Source organism: Mus pahari, chromosome 3, assembly GCF_900095145.1.
Source record: "Mus pahari chromosome 3, PAHARI_EIJ_v1.1, whole genome shotgun sequence".
In the NCBI taxonomy this organism is placed as follows: Eukaryota; Metazoa; Chordata; class Mammalia; order Rodentia; family Muridae; genus Mus; species Mus pahari.
In genome coordinates, this window is record NC_034592.1 from 24,704,394 (window position 1) to 24,723,273 (window position 18,880).

An 18,880-nucleotide genomic window follows, 5' to 3' on the forward strand; every position below is an offset into this window, starting at 1 on the left:
TGGTCATCTCCGCCAATCGGAATGCTCGGAGGACGACGGGCCCCTGAGAGGGACTTTCCGCGTTGTGGGCGGGGCGAGGCCAGGGAATCGGGCTGCGGAGGGTCTGCTCCGTGAGCTTTGCTGCTGTGGTTCTTCCGTGGAAGGCGGGCCCGAGCTCTGTTCTTCGCCGCTGCAGTCACGAAGGGCTTCCGCCGATCGTTGCCTGCATGGGCCTGAGCAGCCTGTCTGCGAGCAAGCCGTGGTAAGTCCCTCCCGCCCAGGGATGTGGACTCGCTGCGTGGGAGCTTGGAATGCAGAAAGCTGTTGGGTCCCGTCCCTTGTGGATACTGGTGTTTCTTAGGAAATCTTCCTTATGTGTTCCCAGGTCAATCTCTTGCCTTCCTTATCTTTGGTTACCTTAGCCGTTCACAAATCTGTGGTTAACCAGAATACCTCTGAATACCTCTGTGGTTAATCTAAATACCTCTCTTGAGCACTGGAGCCAGCCACTTAGACCGATTTCCTGTTGTCCAGTGTTTAGTGCGCCTTTTTCATAACAAGTTCACGTCCAGGCCTACCTAGCTGTAGTTCTTGTTTGGTGAAAGAATCATACAGGTCCTCTTCTCAAAGAGAAAATCTTTGCCAATCCACTTAATTATTGCGTTCTCTCCATTTATTTTATTTACCGTTTGGTGGTGTTATTATAGGAAACAAATAATTATCAATTTAATCTTTTACCAAGCTTAAAGCTAAGTGGCTTTGTACAATGTTGTATAACCACTGCTAGCTGTTCCCGCATCAACTCCTTGTATTATTTTGTGGATATCCGTTTTCCGTAATATCTGTTGAAAAGGTGAACTTTTTGCCCATTGAGTGGACTTTTTGGGAAATCAGTTCGCTTTATGAGAGTTTCTTAATGAGCTGTCAATGGTGATCAATGTTTATCCTTGTGCTAGTACCATACTGCTTTAATAATTGTAACTTTGCAGGCAGTTTGGCATTTACTGTGAGTGCTCCATCTTTATTCAAGACTGTTTTGGTTCTTCAAGATGTTTTTCACTTCCATCTGAATTTAGTATCAGGAATTGGACCTAGGGCTTTTCACAATACGCAAATACTGTACTACTGAGCTACATCTCCAGCCATACTTTTGTATTGATTTGAGGATTGACTACTATTTCTTGGGAAACGGCTTTTGGAACGTTTTTTGTTTTGTTTTATTTGTTTTGCTTTGTTTGTTTTTTTTTTTTTTGTTTTTCGATTTTGTAAATCTGTAGGTTGCTTTGAATAGTATTATTATTATTATTTATGTCTTCTTGCCCATAAACACAAGGTATCTCTTCGGGCCTTTTATATAAATTTTCAGAAATGTCTTCTTAGTTTTCTGCATTCTTGGTTCATTCACACATTTTTATCAGGGTCAGCCTCAATTTTCATAGTGTTTATTGCTAGTGTCTAAAAAATTCATTTTTAAAAAGCACTGCTTTTTAAAAGTGTTTGCATAGCTCTTGCAATTCATTTATTTATTCGGGTAGCCCCTCTTGTGGACTTTTTTGATTTTTCTATTACACGTTGGTGTAGTCTATGAACAGAAATCATTTACTTCTTTTCCAACAGGATGCTTTTTTTTTTTTTCCTAATAGGGCAAACAGTTTTAATACAGTGTTGAACAGGATTAGTAACAATAAAGTAGAAGTGGACATCCTTGTTTTATTCCTAATGTGAAGAGGAATTTTTTTGGCTTTATATTGAGTATATATGTTTCACTATGAATTCTTCATCATGTTGAAGAATTTTCTGCCACTTCCAAACTTTCTGCAGCATGCTATCTTGAAAAGATGCTGTCTCTACATCAGCTGAGGTGATCATATGCCCCACTCCTTGTACCAATGTATTCCTTTCATTTATTTTGTTGAACCACTTTGTATCCTACATTAGGTTGAATCCTACTTGGTCATGGTAAAATTCTTTTAATATGGTCTTGGATTTAATATGTTTATATTTTGTTGGTTATTTTTATATCTACTCTTAAGTGTTACTACTGTTCTATATTTTTATTTAGCTAGAATGCATTTGTCTGGTTTTCCTGTCAGCAATGCTGGATGTACAGAATGTGTTAGGAAGCATTAATTCCTCAAATTTTTGCAAACTTCAGGAAAAAAACCTGTTTGCTCTGTCTTTAAATAAAACTCACTGATAAGACTGTATGATATGAGACTTTCCTTGTTGGGAAATTCTGATTGCTAAGACAGTCTCTTTACTTGGTATAGGGTTATTTTCTCTTCTTGAATCAGTTTAGGTTATTTATTGTTTCTAGAAATCTGTCCTTTTCTTTTTTACTCTCTACTTTTTGATATATAATTATTACAATATCTCATTTTTAAAAAAACTTTTATAATGTTGATAGTAATATATCCCTACTTGCATTTCTTTTTCTTTTTTCTTTTTAAAAAATATTTATTTATTTATTTATTATATGTAAGTACATTGTAGCTGTCTTCAGACACATTAGGAGAGGGTGTCAGATTCCATTACAGATGGGTGTGAGCCACCATGTGGTTGCTGGGATTTGAACTCAGGACCTCTGGAAGAGCAGTCCAGGACCTCTGGAAGAGCAGTCAAAGCTCTTAACCACTGAGCCATCTCTCCAGCCCCCCTAGTTGCATTTCTTATTATAGTTATTTGTATTTTGTCTCTTTTTTTCATTAGTCTGGGTAAAGGTTTGTCAGTTTTGTAGGTCTTTTCAGAATTTTTGTTGATTTTTTTTCCCCTTGCACCTTTTCATCTTTTTTTTTTTTAATAATTAAAAAAAAATTATGTTAGCTTTGGTTCTTTGTTTTGTTTTGTTCTATTCTGTTTGTTTTGAGACAGGGTTTCTATTATAGCCTGGCTGGTTGTCCTAGAGGTCACTGTATAAACCAGGCTGGCCTCAAATTCACAGAGATCCACCTCTGCCTCCCAAGTCCTGGTATTAAAGCCATTCACCACCATGCCTAGCTTGCTTGTATGTATATGTGTGTGTGTGTGTATGCACATATACACACTCATACACATTTTGTATATCCTTGTAGTATAATCTTTAGGTTATTGATCTGAGTGTTTCGTTATTGTTGGTTTGTTTCTTTTATTGTCTTTTTGAATTTTGAAACAAGGTCTAGTGAGGATTGGCCTTAATCTTAATATTTAGCCAGGGCTTAGCCCTGAAGTGGTAACCCCCCTGTCTCTGTCTTCCAGTACTGGGTTACAGATACGCACCTTCTACTCCACCACACCCACCTCTCAAGTATTTTTTTTAAATGTAGACTTACAACTAAATTTCCGTCTGATGATTGTCATAACAGCTTATAAACTTAAGTATGTATGCTATATTTATTTCTGAGTAGTCTTTGGCTTTTTTCTCTCACGCATTTTGTTTTGTTTTGTTTTGTTTTTCTACATGTTTGTGAATTTCTTCTTGATTTCTAACTTCATCTTGTTATGTTGAGAGAAGACTCTTTATGTGGACTTAAAAATACATTGAGGCTTGTTTTGTGGACTAGCATGTTGTCTCTCCTGGTGACTCTCATAAGTGCTTAAAAAGAATGTGTATTCTGTGGTTAATGTATGGAATAGTCCATACATGTATATTAAATGTAGTTGGGTTTTTTTTTTTTTTTTTTTTTTTGGTGATGTTCAATTCCCCACTTTACTTTTCTTCCATATGTCTATTCTACCCATCGTTGAACATATAATATTCTAATTGTTTGCTTTGAATTCTTATTTTGGAAAGACTTATCTTGGTTTCAGAATTTTTAGTGCATCGTGACCACCAGGATGTGACGGACCAGAGCAGCCAGAAAATGAGTACTCTTCTAGTTTTTTATTTTTCAGTGTTGGGGACTGACCCAGGGCCTTGTCTATGCATGCCCCTTGCTTGCTTTAGTCACTGAGGTATAAACACAGTCTAGCTACCATTGTTTAACTCTATATTTTGACAGAACTTTTAGGAATTTTAAGGGACTAGCCTCATGGTGGCTCACAACCATCTATAATGAGATCTGATGCCCTCTTCAGGCATGCAGGTGTACATGCAGATAGAGCACTGATATACATAAAAATAAATTAAAAATAATTAAAGAAAAAAAAAAAGATGGTGCTGTAAGCAAGTCTGTAGATCATTTTCTTAATTAAAGATTGATATAGGAGGACCTGGTCCATGGTGGGTGGGGCTACCCCTGGGCTGTTGCTCCTGGGTTCTATAAGAAAGCAGGCTGAGCAAGCTATGGGAAGCAAGTCAGAAAGCAGTGTACCTTCTGGCCTCTGCATCAGCTCCTAACTCCAGGCACCTGCCCTGTTTGAGTTCCTGTCCTGACTTTCAATGATGAACAGTGATGTGGAAGCATAACCTAAATAAACCCTTTCCTCTCCAAGTTGGTTTGGTCATGGTGCTTTCTCACAGCAATAGTAACCCTCACTGGGACACTCTAGTTCCAGGAGATCTGATTCCTCCTCCTTGCCCCTGCAGACACCAGACACACATGTGGTGCATTTAACATTCATGCAGGCAGAAGCAAAACGCATAAAAATAAAAGTAAATACATTTTTCCTTATATAGAAAGCATGAAGCCTATAAAGAAACAGTAAAGTGTGGCTGATTCCAAAGGAAAAAAAAATAAGTCCACAAATTGTCCCCAAGAAATAGTTAACTAAAAATAATATGGAGTGTTGGTGTTGATCAAACCCAGAGACCCATGCATTTTAGTCACATTTGACAAAGACTTTAAAACAACTATGTTGTGGTTACTCAGAAATTGGGAGTCAAGAATGAAATCAAGAAAGCATTATGTGAAAATAAGAATATCATGGAAGAGAAAGAAATTATGAAAAGGAACCAAGATAAATTATGGCTTTGAAAAGTACAGCAATGGAAGTAAAATATCCATTGGTGGGGTTGGGTAGATGGCATACTCAGTTGCTCAAGTGTTTGGTGTACAAGCAGAAGGACCCAAGTTCAATCCCTACACAAATAAGCCAAGCCTTACAGTGAATGCCTGGAGTCCCAGTGGTGAGGAGATAGCATCTGCTGGATTCCTGTAGTTTGATGGTTAGCCAGTGAATCCTCATCAGGGAACACCATGACAATGAGAGACCCTGTTTCAAAAAGGTGCACAGTACCTGAGTAACAACATATTATGTCCTCTGTCCTCCACAGTACATGGCTCACATATAAATACTCTTGTACACATATATATGCTCCACACACACAAAAATGATTGGAGAACTTCTAAGGCCTAATTGAGCAAGCAACAGAAAGTAATCAGGAAAGTTTGGATGGGGTGTATTTTAAATACCCTAGTTCCTTCTTTCTTATATTTAACTTTTTTTCGATCTTAAACAGACTCTTACTTACCTCCTGTTTTGCCTACCAGTATTACCAGAGTTTTCTCTTGAAAGCCCCAAATATGATATTGTTGCTGTCCCCGCAAAAGGCACCTTTCTGTCTATAGATTGAGCTGCATTTCCCTCCTTTTTAGCATTCAGAGATCTTAGTGTTCTGGCTCTTATACCTCATAGCAGCCTCAAATTCTGCGTATACACTGTACTCATACAATATAAAGTTTCAAAGTCACCTGCTGGTAAAAACTAAGCATATTAAAAACTCCAAATTAGTTTTCTGTGAATAAGTTACTTAGTGGCATTCGTAGGCACCAAAATAGACTAAAGTCTATATTTTAAAAGGACACTGAGCTGGGCGTGGTGGCGCATGACTTTAATCCCAGCACTTGGGAGGCAGAGGCAGGTGAATTTCTGAGTTCGAGGCCAGCCTGGTCTACAAAGTGAGTTCCAGGACAGCCAGGACTATACAGAGAAACCTTGTCTCCAAAAAAAAAAAAAAGAAAAAAAAAAAAAAAAAAAAAAAAAGAAATTAAAAGGACTCTGGTTACATGGTGTCCCTGTCTCAAAACAGCAACAATACAAAGACTCTACAGGAGCTAGAAGTTAGCCCAGGTGGTAGAGTGCTTGCCTAGCAGGCAAAAACACCCTCTGTTTGATACCACATACCATGTATAACACTGGGTGTGTTGGTGTATGCCTGTAATCCCAAGCATTGGGAGGTGGAGTTAATAGGATCAGAGGTCCAAGATCATCATCTGCTAAATTGAATTTGAGGTTAGCTGGATAGACATGAGATACAGAGAGAAAAAAAGAAGAGTTAGAGTCTGTAAACAAGCATCCTTACTAAATCAACATCTCATGTTCTAAGCAATGTGATACTATGTGCTAAATTGCATTGTATCTAGTATCAGGAAACAAATCTAGCACAACATCCTATGAACCTTCTGATACAGCTTCTAGTTTGCAAAAATATAGCGTTTAGAAGACAACTCAGTAACTTATTGCAGACTTTTTGAAGCTATATTCAAATCCAGGAATTTTTTTCATTTTTTAGTTATCTACAAAGAGCCATTCATTTTCAAATTGCACATTTTAAAAACACTTAAAAGGCATAACTAGATGCAACTAATGGTCAATTAATTAAATGTAGTAATCAGAAGAAAGGTAGGTGTTATTAATTAAAAAATGATACTACTATTCTGGTATGTTATTTCAGCATTTGGGAGATGGAGGCAGGAGGATCAAGAGTTTGCAGCTAGCCTGAGTTACATAAGGCCTTGTGTCAAAAAAAGACATCCAGGCTGGAGAGATGGCTCAGCCGTTAAGAGCGCCGACTGCTCTTCCGAAGGTCATGAGTTCAGATCCCAGCAACCACATGATGGCTCACAACCATCCGTAATGAGATCTGATATCTCTCTTCTGGGGTGTCTGAAGACAGCTACAGTGTACTTACATATAACAAATAAATCTTTTTTTAAAAAAAGACATCCGATTATTAAATTGATCTTGTCAACTGAAATGTTACCATTAGTGGTGAAATGTGACATTCCTAATTTGTTTTAACTTGTTTCTATTTTTTAATTTTTTTTCTCCAAACATACTGATTATGTAATAGTTTTATTTAAAGAAACTTAATTTACACATGTACTTTGACTATACTTATGAATCTAAAAATACATGGGAGTTGACCACCAAACTAGTAAACATTTTGTTAGGAGTGCACGAGATTATAGTTTCACTTTTAATATCATTTGTATACTTAAAAATGGGTGTGTATAAGGAAAAGGAAGCATCCCTCTTGTCCCACAGGAGTCTAGGTGTTTTGTGAAGAACAAGACACAAAGGGGAACTGTAGCAGCAAAGGTTTTCTTCTTTTTAATTGCTTTCCTGGTTCACGTTGTAAATGACTCACTAGTAAGAATGTATCACGTTCAAATAAAGAATAAGCGGCTTTAGAAGTATAAATTACTAAGTCTTGTGACTTGTAGCTTCTTGTAACTCAGGCTAGCCTCAAACTCTTGATCCTCCTGTCTCCATCTCCCAAATAACATACCAGTCTGGTAATATCTTGTGTAGCGGCAAAGGCCTAGCTACTCTGGGTCTCAAGGCCTGAGGATGTAGGCTTGCGTGCTCTACACAGTGAGTTCAAGGCAGACAGAAGACCCTGCCTCAAAATTAAAAATAAGTCTGGGTTTTAGCTGCGTGGTAAATGCATGAAATGTTAGGTTCAGTAACAACAAAGTCATAATTTTCAAAAAAACTTGCACACTTGTTTTGTTCTCAGCTACATTGTGTGTTCATTCCGGACAGGACTTTTTTTTTTTTGGTTTTGGTTTTTCGAGACAGGGTTTCTCTGTAGAGCCCTGGCTGTCCTGGAACTCACTTTGTAGACCAGGCTGGCCTCGAACTCAGAAATCCGCCTGCCTCTGCCCCGGACAGGACCTTTAAACTTCGCTTTGTTGCTGTTGCTTTGTATTCAACTTGTAATACCTTTTCAAATAAAATCCTCATCCTCGCGTCACAGTCTGAAACAACCATATTCGTTCCTAGTTTCCTCAGTATCTGAAACCCGGTCACTGAATGGAGTCTGAAGTTTGATTTGTAGATGTAGTTCGGACACATCTTCTCAAGTTTGAGGTAAAGAACTGACAGACATGTTTTTATAAAATAAACTATCACAATCCTTGGTTCTGTGCGCCTCAGTAAATGTTGGGGGAGTTGAGTCGGCCTCAAGTGCTGCCTGGCAGACAGGGCTTCCTTCAGAAAGGTGGTCCCAGATGCCTCCCGGCCCTCCAGCTAGCGCTCCGCCTCGGTCGCAGTATTAGCTGAGTCTGAACCCCGCGCGCAGGCGCCGATCCTCGGGTAGGCTCCGAGCCCGGGTGGGGCTGCCGGAAGGAAGCTCCGCCTCGCAGGAGAACGCGGGGCCTATGAAGTGGGGCGGGGGGCGGGCCGGAGGGCGGAAGGAGCCGCTTCACGTGAGCAGGGGGCTGGGCGGCAGGGAGGCCCAGGCGGCGGAGCCTCCCTGACGGCGCTCAGCGGCAGCAGGTCCGGTACACTCGCCGTTCCCCTCCTCTCACCCTGATCTCCTTACCCCGGAGGCGGGGATCCTCCCGCCGCCCCGGTTAGAATCCGGCTGCCCTCCTACCCTGCCGGGTGGGGTCGAGCCGGGGATTCCAGGGGGCTCTCTCGATCGGCCGAGCTCTGAGGGGAGCGGAGATTGGGTGTGGGGGAGCGGCCACGGAGGGCAGACGGCGCACGCGCGGGCCCTACCCTCCCACCCCCCCCACACCCCCAGGAACCCCTGCCCAAACCGGTTCCCCCTGTCTGGGTGGGTGTCTGTCTCCAAGCCTTGCTACTGCTGTTCCCTTGTGCGCGATCTCTCCCCTCCCAACAAAGCCGGTTTCTCTTCACTTTTGTGTTTTTGTCTTGGTCTTGTTTGGAGACCTGCGGTTGTCCTCTGCCTCAGTTTCTCCGGTTGCCCACTGTGTCGGTGTGTATGTGATTGATGTTGCCTTGGGCCTCGGGCTGGTTTCCCTGACTGCGCCTAATGACTCTCTTTCAGCGTCGCTCTGCTTTCTCTTACCGGTATTTTCTACCTCATTCTGTCCACCTGCGTTTAAAGTGTCTCTGGCATCGCACTCTTTCTGTCTAAAAGAAACACCTGCCTGTTCCTGCCTTGTGTCTTGATTTTCAGCACCCTTCAGGGCTTTTTCCAGCCTTCCAGGGGTGCGCTGTCCATCCCCCGATGGTAGTCAGGTTCCTTGTCTTTACTAATACCTACATTTGTGGTCTGCACCTGCTTTTACAATCCTACTCATACCTGTGGTGCCCAAAGGATCCATTTATCTCGGAAGCAAGTGTCCTAAGCAGACTTAAACTCATGACCATGCTTGTAGCGCTCCTTTTAAAAACTGTGCTCCAACTTGAATTTGAGATTGGGGGGTGGGGGGGACGGTCAGAGGGGTATTGTCCCCCTACCATGGGAGAAGAATATCAGGGACAGAAGACTATCAATACAGAGTTCCTATTGTATTTGCTATTTTCATTTAGATCAATTTCTGTATTTACATTCTGGTGAATAGAGCGTGATGTAAGTACGTGGGCTTCCAACTACTTTATTTAGGCAGAGAAACAATGGATGATAGTGAAGTTGTCAAACTGAAAAGTCAATTGAAAAAAAAAAAGCGCTGGTGCCAAAGAAGTGCATGTATAACTTTTTAATGAAAGCAAAGGACCTGTTGTATTAATCCATATCTATTCATGATACTATAGATTATATTGTATATTGAAGATTTAGCCAAAGCTTAAATAGGAAATGAGAATGAACAAAGGATAGGATTTATGATCTTCTTTAAAGGTCAGAATTTGAATTAAAATTTGAATGACTAATTTGTATGTATGTACATTTTAATTTACATGTCATGCTCAGCAGCTGAAGTAGGAGGATCATGAGTTCATGGCTGGCCTGGGCTACATATAAAGACCCTGTCTCAAAGAACAACCACCAAAAAAAAATAAATAACATTTACATGTTTAATGCAAACTATCAGATCAGTTTCATGATTAAAGTTACCATATTGCTAAATGTTGTGGTACATTTTTCAGTTTCATCAACTGTGTGTGTGTATGAGTGTTTGTGAGTCTACATGGCTAGTGATGCAATTCTGTGATCTGCCACCAAGATACACTACACTGTACAATCTTGTTTTGATTTTTAAACTCAGTTTTCATTTAACTCACTGGCCTTACTAAGCTATATCTTTGGGAACTTACCAACTGTGTGAATTTTGGCATGGTATTTTGATTACAATTTACAAGTGATTACCAGCATAGCATGACTCTTAAACATGGGCTCTTCCCTTTTCTCCTTCATAATGAGAAGCGTATTGTGCATATTATCTACAATAGAGTCATGATTTTATAAATAAGTGAACTTTTAAAGTCATTTAGTAAATTTCCAGCTAGATAAAGCCTACTATGAAGGACAATTCCCTAGTAACTGTTATAACAAGTCACTTTCAAGGGATTATTTATGTCCTAATGTTATGACATAGGCTGCCCATAAGTATCTTTGCAACTTACCAGATTATCATGTATCATTAGACTTTTTTTCATCAAGTAAATAAATAGACAAGAGTCACCGTTTTCTTGGAACTAAAACATTATTTATCTTCAGGTCCTTTTACCATGTACCTAAATCATTTTGGGTACTTTGTATGTATTGCTTTCTCTTTTTAAACCAACTATTCATAGATACTAAGGAAAGAAAATTCAAAGATAAAGAATAGATACCCATGTAAATTTCTGAAAGGAAAATCCTACCTCACCTAAAGCTGCTTAGGAATGTTTTCTTGATTTTTGTTTTGTTTTTTCTTGATTTTTGTTTTTCACCTGGTTATCTCCCTGCACTTTTGTCCTCTCCTAGTATTGTTAGTGTTTTTTTGTTTTTTTTTTAATAAGCAAATCAACATTAGCATGGGTATTTACACTTAGATTGCAGCCATTGTTGATGACTCTTAAAAGCACTGTTTTTCTTCATGTGCAAAAACTGGCCAAATATGGAAGCATGCAAGTCATGAACATGCTACTTTGTAGAGTTTGGCCTGGAGGTTCCTTTCTCTATCTACATTTACCATAATACTCTGAAGACTCTGCTTTGTAAGGCCTAGTACCCCATCCCTTCTCTCAGTCACTAAAAAGTAAAATAAAACTCCAATTCTGTCTTGTAAGTTCATGATGGTTGCTAAATAGTATTACCTTGGTAGTAAAATATGGAAATAGATTTTGTTTGGCAGTGTTGCCAAACTTAGAGGTCTGTACTTTCCTAAGAGCCCAATGCATAGTTGTTGGGGATTTCTGGTTAAGGCCTTGTCAGATCAGTACTTCCATTATAAGCCAGTAGTCTGTCTCTAGGCAGCGTAGCCAGTGTAGTCTTCTGTTGGCGGCTGGAAATATAAACAACACCTCACTGGTAGCTTGTGTTGGGCTTGTTATGGTATATTAACTATGTGTTCTGTGATAAATTTAACATAGTGTTACTCAAAGTTTAGCAGTAATTTGTTTTTGAACATTCTCTTCCCCAATTTCCATTAGCCTTTTTGGGAGATACAGCCTACAGTGTACAGTCTTGATCTACTATGCAGACTGAGAATGGGGTTTTGTTGTTGCTGTTGGTTTTTGATACAGGATCTCACAGTCTCATGTAGCTCCTGGAATCTAGTATTGTAGTCCATGCTGGCCTTGAACTCAAAGGGATCCACCTGCCTCTGCTCCTCAAGAGCTGGGATTAAAGGTGAGCTACTATGCCCAACTCAACTCTGAGGATGTTAGAAGTATAGTAAGTATGTTAGATTAAATGTTGAGTGTATGTACAATATTTATGGAAATGGCCAGTATTTTGAGCTCAGTGCCTTTGAAGGAATCCTGATTAATGAACTGTTCAGTGACACTGGACTTTTATTTATCTATTTTGTATCTAAACCTCTGATTACTTGCAAAAGAAAAATTATTTCTTTATTGTCGTGAATTACCTATTACATCCTCTGTATTTCAGGTAAAAAGCTGAGTTCTGTCTAATCTTGAAATGTTAATACTTAACCAGACCTGTGTTTACAGTATTCTGGTTTTGGTTTTAAGAAAAGTTTTTTTTTTTTTTCAGATAGATTTAATACATGAATAGAAGTTAAATATATGTGAATTTTGTATCTTCTTGTGCAAATGCGAATTTAGTAGTGTGAGATGCTAATAAACTGCTACCATGTACTTGGTAAACTTCCTTAATGTTCTCCATCCCTTTGTCAGTTTTTTTTTTTTTTTTTTTGGTTTTTTGTTTGTTTGTTTTTGTTTTTGTTTTTTGAGACAGGGTAGCCCTGGCTGTCCTGGAACTCACTTTGTAGACCAGGCTGGCCTCGAACTTAGAAATCCACCTGCCTCTGCCTCCCAAGTGCTGGGATTAAAGGTGTGCGCCATCACTGCCTGACTCCCTTTGTCAATATTAACCAGTCTTCTATCTAACATTTTTGGTCTGCTCTCAACATCCTCCTCTGAAAAAAGCAAACAGATTACAGAAAAGAGAAACTACATTACATTGCTCTTAGGTTTTAGTTTTCTACTGAATGACTTGTTTGCTGGATATTAAGTTCACAGACAGTAAAGGGGAGTGAATAATCAGACGTTTCAGATCTCAAGTACAGTGAATATTCTAAATGTAATAGATTAATTTTCTTAATTATGTATAAGGAGTTATGTTGACTAATTTCCTAAAAGGGTAAAAAAAAAACTTTGAAAGGCCTTACAGTGCTTTAATTTACAGCATTTATATTTTTATATTTATACAATGCTAATGTAAATTATATTATGCTTCTTAAATCTGTTTAGAAAAAAATGAAAAAATTTGCTAGCAGAGCTTGGAAGAATAAAATGACATTGACAATAAGCACTAGTAATTCATTAATATTAAGCTATTTGTTGTTGTTGTTGTGTTTTGGTTTTTTGTTTTTTTCAAGACAGGGTTTCTCTGTGTAGCCCTGGCTGTCCTGGAACTCTCACTCTGTTAGTAGTAGGCTGACCTCAAACTCAGAAATCCGCCTGTCTCTGCCTCCTGAGCGCTGGGATTAAAGGTGTGCGACACCAACGCCCGGCAGCTATTTTCATATTGTTTCCAGCTATTGTGAAATTGGCTTTCAAGTAGCAATTTAGATATTTAGTTTTAGAGATACTACTTGGAAGTGGTATGAAGCCAGCGTATTGAGAATTGTAGAGGGGAGAAAATGTAGTTTCCTGAAGTAGCCATAGGAACATTGGAAGACCATTTTATATCTTCAGTATCAGCATTATTGCATTCAGCTAATCAACACAGGTAAGAAAATTGTCATGTCTCAGTATAGTGGGAGGAGTATTAACTGTGGGAACAGAAAGACATGAACATCCCAAAATCTTATACTTAATTTAATATGAGATTGGAGATAAAGCTACTCAGTAAATTTGAGATTCAGTTTCTTCATTGATTAAAATAGACCTATTCAATATTGCACTGTAAAGTGTCTGGTGTTTTTTCCTTTCTTTAATAATTCATAAAATAGTACAATTCAGTCCCCTCATGTTACATAACTAAAATCACAACATTGTGTAAGGTTTTAAGGGAAAAAAAAATCAAACTTTAAGTCTTACTTTTTAAAAAAAAAACCTATTACATTTATTTAGGTAAACAAGGCTTGATTACTTCTGAAAAAAATGAACAATAACTGAAAACATTGACTTTCTGTAGGCATTATTTTTAAATATTCATTTTTGTAAGGGCATTGTTTTATTGCCTGCCTGATCCCTATAGAGGCCAGAAGAGACTGTCAAATTCCTTGGAATTGGAGTTCCAGGGAATGTGAGGGCATATGGTGCTGGATCCAAAACCAAGTCCTCTGTAAGAACAATAAGTACTCTTAGCTGGTGAGCTTAGCCCCTTGTTTTGTGACTTTTCAGAGTTTTAACCTGAGATAAACAAATTTATATTTGAGACTTGTGATTAAGCCTTTAAACAAAATCCTTTTTCTTAAAAAAAAAGGGATGCATGTCTTCTACAACATTGATTAACTTGAATGACATTATGAAAGAATCCACTTAGAAAAAAGATAGATATTCTGTAATTCAGTTGCCTAAGAGGTTCCCAGGGGTACAACAGTCATGGTAACAGAAGATAGAATGGTGGCTCCAGGAGACTGGAGATGAGAGACTTCCTAAATGGTAGTGGTGTGGATGGGCTTAGTGCCACAGAACCTGACACTTAAACATGTCTCAAGTGCTGAAGTGTAGCACATGTGTATTTGACTGTGATGGTAGAAAGGATTGCAATTTGTGGAACATTTAAAAGAAAACTTTGTCTCATCATTTGTTAAAGAGTAACTTTTAGCTAAGTTGACTTTTCTAATTTTTAATTTCAAGTATACCCAAGATAATATTTTTTTGTTCTTTTTGGTTTTTCAATTTAAGCTGCAATTAATGAGAAGGCTTGCTTTCACACGATTCTGTTACTTCACTTAATACAGTTCAAAGCAGCAGCCCTAAGTTAAGCGTCAGATGTTAAAACAAAGCCATACCTATTGTTTAGCAATTAGTGGTGGAAAATAATCTATATTTTTAAAGGTAGGGAGAGGTTTCCATTGAGTTAATAGATCATTTCCTTTTTGGGGGTTAGGCAATGAGAAATGCATGTGAAAACTAGTGCAAGAAAAACTAAGATCAGCCAGGCGTGGTGGTGCACGCCTTTAATCCCAACACTTGGGAGGCAGAGGCAGGCAGATTTCTGAGTTCGAGGCCAGCCTGGTCTACAAAGTGAGTTCCAGGACAGCCAGGGCTATACAGAGAAATCCTGTCTTGAAAAAAAAAAAAGAAAAAGAAAAAGAAAAACTAAGATCAATCGATGTATGTATTCCCTTATTACTCTGCTTATTTAGTTTTAGTGTTCAGGATCAAATTCAAAGCCTCACAATACCCAAGCCGGTGCTCTGTAACTGAGCCCCACCATAGAACCTTACTGGGTTTTGAGGGGTATGAGGTACACATGTGCCTGTGAAAGCTGGAGGTGGACATTGGGGGTTGTCCCCATTTGCTTCTTGTTTTAAGGTAGGTTCTCTTGCTGAATCTGAAGCTCATCAGTTAAGTTACCTGGTCAGTGAGCTTCAGTTTTCTTAACCCACACCCTGGTGTTGGTGTTATGGGCACATGCCACATTGCCTGGCTTCTATTCTTTAAAATGGGTCGTAAGGATCTGAATTTAGGTTCTCATGATTGTCATGGCAATAGTGACTTTTGCTGCTGATCCATCTCCCCAGTACTCATTTTACTTTAAAAGATACAAATCCTGTGGGAATTGGCCTGCTATGGCATCTTTGAGTCTTGTCTTGTTACTTTCTGTTGTAGATCCTGAACTGGAATACATAAAGAATGGAGATAGGGATACCAAGGAGTGAGATACAGCTCAGAAAAGAGCAGAACATCTAGGTGTCTGTTTGCACCAAGTTTCATAATTTCTCTGTGAACTAAAGCAGATTACCCAACCTGTCTTAGCTTTGGTCTGTCATACAAAGTTAATATTCATCTGACAAGGTTAGTGTGGCACTGACAATAATGTTTTTGAGTGCTTTTTAGTTCCATATTGGGCCTAAAACTAGCACTCAGAAATTAATACATATTACTTTCTTTTTAGATTTAGCAAGGTATATTAAATATCCTCCTTAAGATTCCATAAAGCTATACTCATTTGCTTATTGAACAACACAGTTTACTTACTGGGCAACAAAAAATGGTGGCAAATAAGAAGGAAGTGATGAGTGTCTATGGTCCAAAGGAATCCCAGGGTATATTTTGAGACTCTGTTGTTTAATTATCTTCTTGGCCATGACATTTGAGGTTTTGATAGAGTCAAGAGATGATCAAGGGCAGTAGCTGGGGCAGTTGCCATACTCCTGGAATCCTAGCACCCTGAAGGCTGAGATAAGGAACTAGGATTTTAAGGCCCGATTTGGGGCTGGCTATGTCATGAGATTTTTGTCTCAAAAGAATGTGCTGTTGTTGGATTTGGGGGTTTTTCTTAATAGTTTTCTGTAGTTATATTTCCAAGTACTTTAATATAGTGTAGCATATTGGTCACTTGTCTTTCTATTACTATGCCCTACCAATTACACTCATACAGTAATTGTTCCCTAGTATCTTACAGGGTATGAGAGTCGCTCAAAGACCCCTGCTCATGCGAAAATGGTATAATATTTGCATATACTCTGGACATTTCATATCCCACATACTTTAACTCATTTCTTAGAATACTTGATACAATGTAAATACTTTTCTTTTGTTATGTTGTATCCTTAAGTTCTGTGGGGGGAAAGTACATGTTGGGTATGGATGTAATTTTTTTTATATATTTGATCCTCAATTGAATACATAGATGAGGAATACATGGATTTGGAGGACAGTGAATCAACCATTCAACTTTACTGAGCGCACTTCTAGTAAGCGAGCATATGAAGATAATATAAATAAAACATAGTATTTCCAACGTGTAACATGGTGGTTTATAGTTGATATTTACTTCTAAAATGACTTTAGAGTAAATATGGTATATACCATAATTCTTGTGTTAAGATATAAAAGCAAACAAAAAGACTTAGAAGCACTAGCATAAAATAATGAACATTTCAGAAGGAGAATGGAAGGACTGACTTCTTAACTAGGTGATTAAATTTTATTGGAGGGGAAAAAGCTCACTGGGGAAATACAAACACATTTCTCATTTAGGAACTACCGTGTACAAAGACTTAAGAGCCTAAAAGTTGGCAGACTTATTTTGAAGATTGTGTGGTATGATTTGATTGTGTAGTAAGATTAAAATGATAGCTGGGCTCAAGACTTTGAAGACTAAGTGATTCAAAGAAATTGAGTTTCATTTATTTTTCTTTTCTATTTAAATTTTTTAATTTTTAAAATATTTTTTTATGTGTGTTGGTGTTTTGCCTTTATGTATGCCTGTGTACCACATACACACCGTCTAAGCTAGAAGGAGGGTATGAGATCCTCTAAAACTGGAGTTATAGTTGTGAGTTACAAGGTGGGTACTGGGAATTGAAACTAGGGTACCCTGGAAGAGCAGCTAGTGTTTGTAACAGTTGAGCTATCTCTCCAGGCCCATTTTATTTTTTATTTTGTTTTTGTTAGAGAATTTGTTAAAGTGTAATCTTAAATTGTAAGGGTGTCTGTTAAACATCACAATTAAACATGCCAAAGGAGAAGCCATTATTTTATTTTGTGTGTATTGGTGTTCTGTTTGCATGCATGTCTGTGTATTGTGTACATGCTGCATGCCTGCAGAGGCCACAAGGGGGCATCAGATCCCCTGGAACTGGAGTTAAAGATGGTTGTAAGCTACCATGATGTGAGTGTGGGAACCAGAATTCCTCTGGAATAGTGTTCTTAACTACTGAGCCATTTCTCCAGCCATCTCTGATCTATCAATTGGTCGGTCGGTCTGTCTGTCTGTCTATCTATCTACTTATTTTATGCTTGCATGGAGGTGGTCAGAGTATTAGTTTTTAGGGTCTGTTCTCTTCTCCCACCATGTAGGTTCCGAGATCAATACAAGTACTCAGGTAAGGCAGGAAGTACCTTTAGCCCCTGAACCATCTCACCGTACCTCATTCTATTTTCCTTCAGGAATTAGCAGGGATTTTGAGGAAGGTGGAAAAGGATTGGCTATAGGGTCATATGTAATATTTAGAAATTCTGTAACTAAGGAATTAATTAACTAAGAAACTCTAGAACAGTGGTTCTCAACCTGTGGGTCAAGACCCCTTTTGGGCGTTAAACAATTTGTTCACAGGGGTCATCTAAGACCATCTGAAAACATGTTTATATATTTCCATTATGATTCATAACAGTAGCAAAATTACAATTATGAAGTAGCAATGAAAATAGTTTTATGGTTGGGGTCAGCATAACATGAACTGTATTAAAGGGTCACAGCATTAGGAAGGTAGAACCAGAGAGACTTTTTTGAAGGATAGATGAAGGGTATCAGACACTTGATAGTGAATAAAAAAGAAAGAAACCACAACGCAGTGCTTATGTGGAACTCAGAGAATAGGTCTGTGGTAGTATTAGTGTGTAATGAGATAGTTAAGGTAATAGGGAGAGGGTGGCATGTCTAGTACAGGCAGAAGGAAAGCAACCTAAATATGCAATGGTAGGCAAGTAGGAAACAAAGGTGAAATGATAGTTTCAGAATAAGGAAATGGTCATTTTTATTGACTTTGGGTTTTGAAATTTTGCTATCGCTTTTTTGGTTGGTTGTTTGATTTGGTTTGGTTTTTGGTTAGTTGCTTGCTTTTGTTTGAGGCAGGGTTTCTCTGTGTAGCCCTTAATGTCTGTAGACCGGGCTGGCCTCGAATTCAGAAATCTGCCTGCCTCTGCATCTTGGGTGTTGAAATTAATGGTGTGTGCTACCACTACCCAGCGCATTATGGGGATAGTTTTGTTTTTGTTTTATTTTTAAAGAATTATTGATATTATATGTATATGGTTGTTTTGCCTATATATATGCCTATGCACCTTGCTAGTGTCTGGTACCATGGAGGCCAATAGATCCATAGGATATAATATAATATGCCATCAGATCCCCTAGATGTTACAGATGGGTGTTGGCAACCATATGAGTGCTCAGAACTGAACCTAGGAAAGTTCTCTTAACCTCTGAGCCATCTATTTCTCCTGCATCTGTGGATAGTTTTTGTTTGCTTGCTTGCTTGCTTTTTTTTTTTTTTTTTTTAAGACAGGGTTTCTCTGTGTAGACCAGGTTGTAGACCAGGTTGACTTCAAACTCAGAGATCTGATTGCTTCTGCCTCCCGAATGCTGGGATTAAAGGCATGAGCACAATTTCTGGCACTGGTAGATAGTTTTTTTGTTTGTTTGTTTGTTTGTTTTTTGCTTTTTTTTGTTTTCGAGACAGGGTTTCTCTGTATAGCCCTGGCTGTCCTGGAACTC

General features: G+C 38.6%; 1 protein-coding gene across 3 annotated transcripts in view; it reads left to right on the top strand.

Annotated features, from left to right (window-relative positions):
• Positions 1 to 70: 70 nt before the first annotated feature.
• Positions 71 to 18,880, top strand: part of Rabgap1 (RAB GTPase activating protein 1) — a 114,953-nt gene continuing 96,143 nt past the window's right edge. Inside the window, exon 1 of one of the 3 annotated variants that reach the window (XM_021193476.1) lies at positions 71 to 241. Coding sequence is in view for 1 of the 3 variants with exons in the window: in XM_029536946.1 (XP_029392806.1) it covers positions 207 to 241 (35 nt within the window). In the remaining 2 variants the exon portion in view is untranslated. Of the gene's footprint in view, positions 242 to 8,337; positions 8,401 to 18,880 lie in introns of those variants that run through there. The other 2 variants (XM_029536946.1, XM_021193477.2) reach the window with 2 other exon arrangements.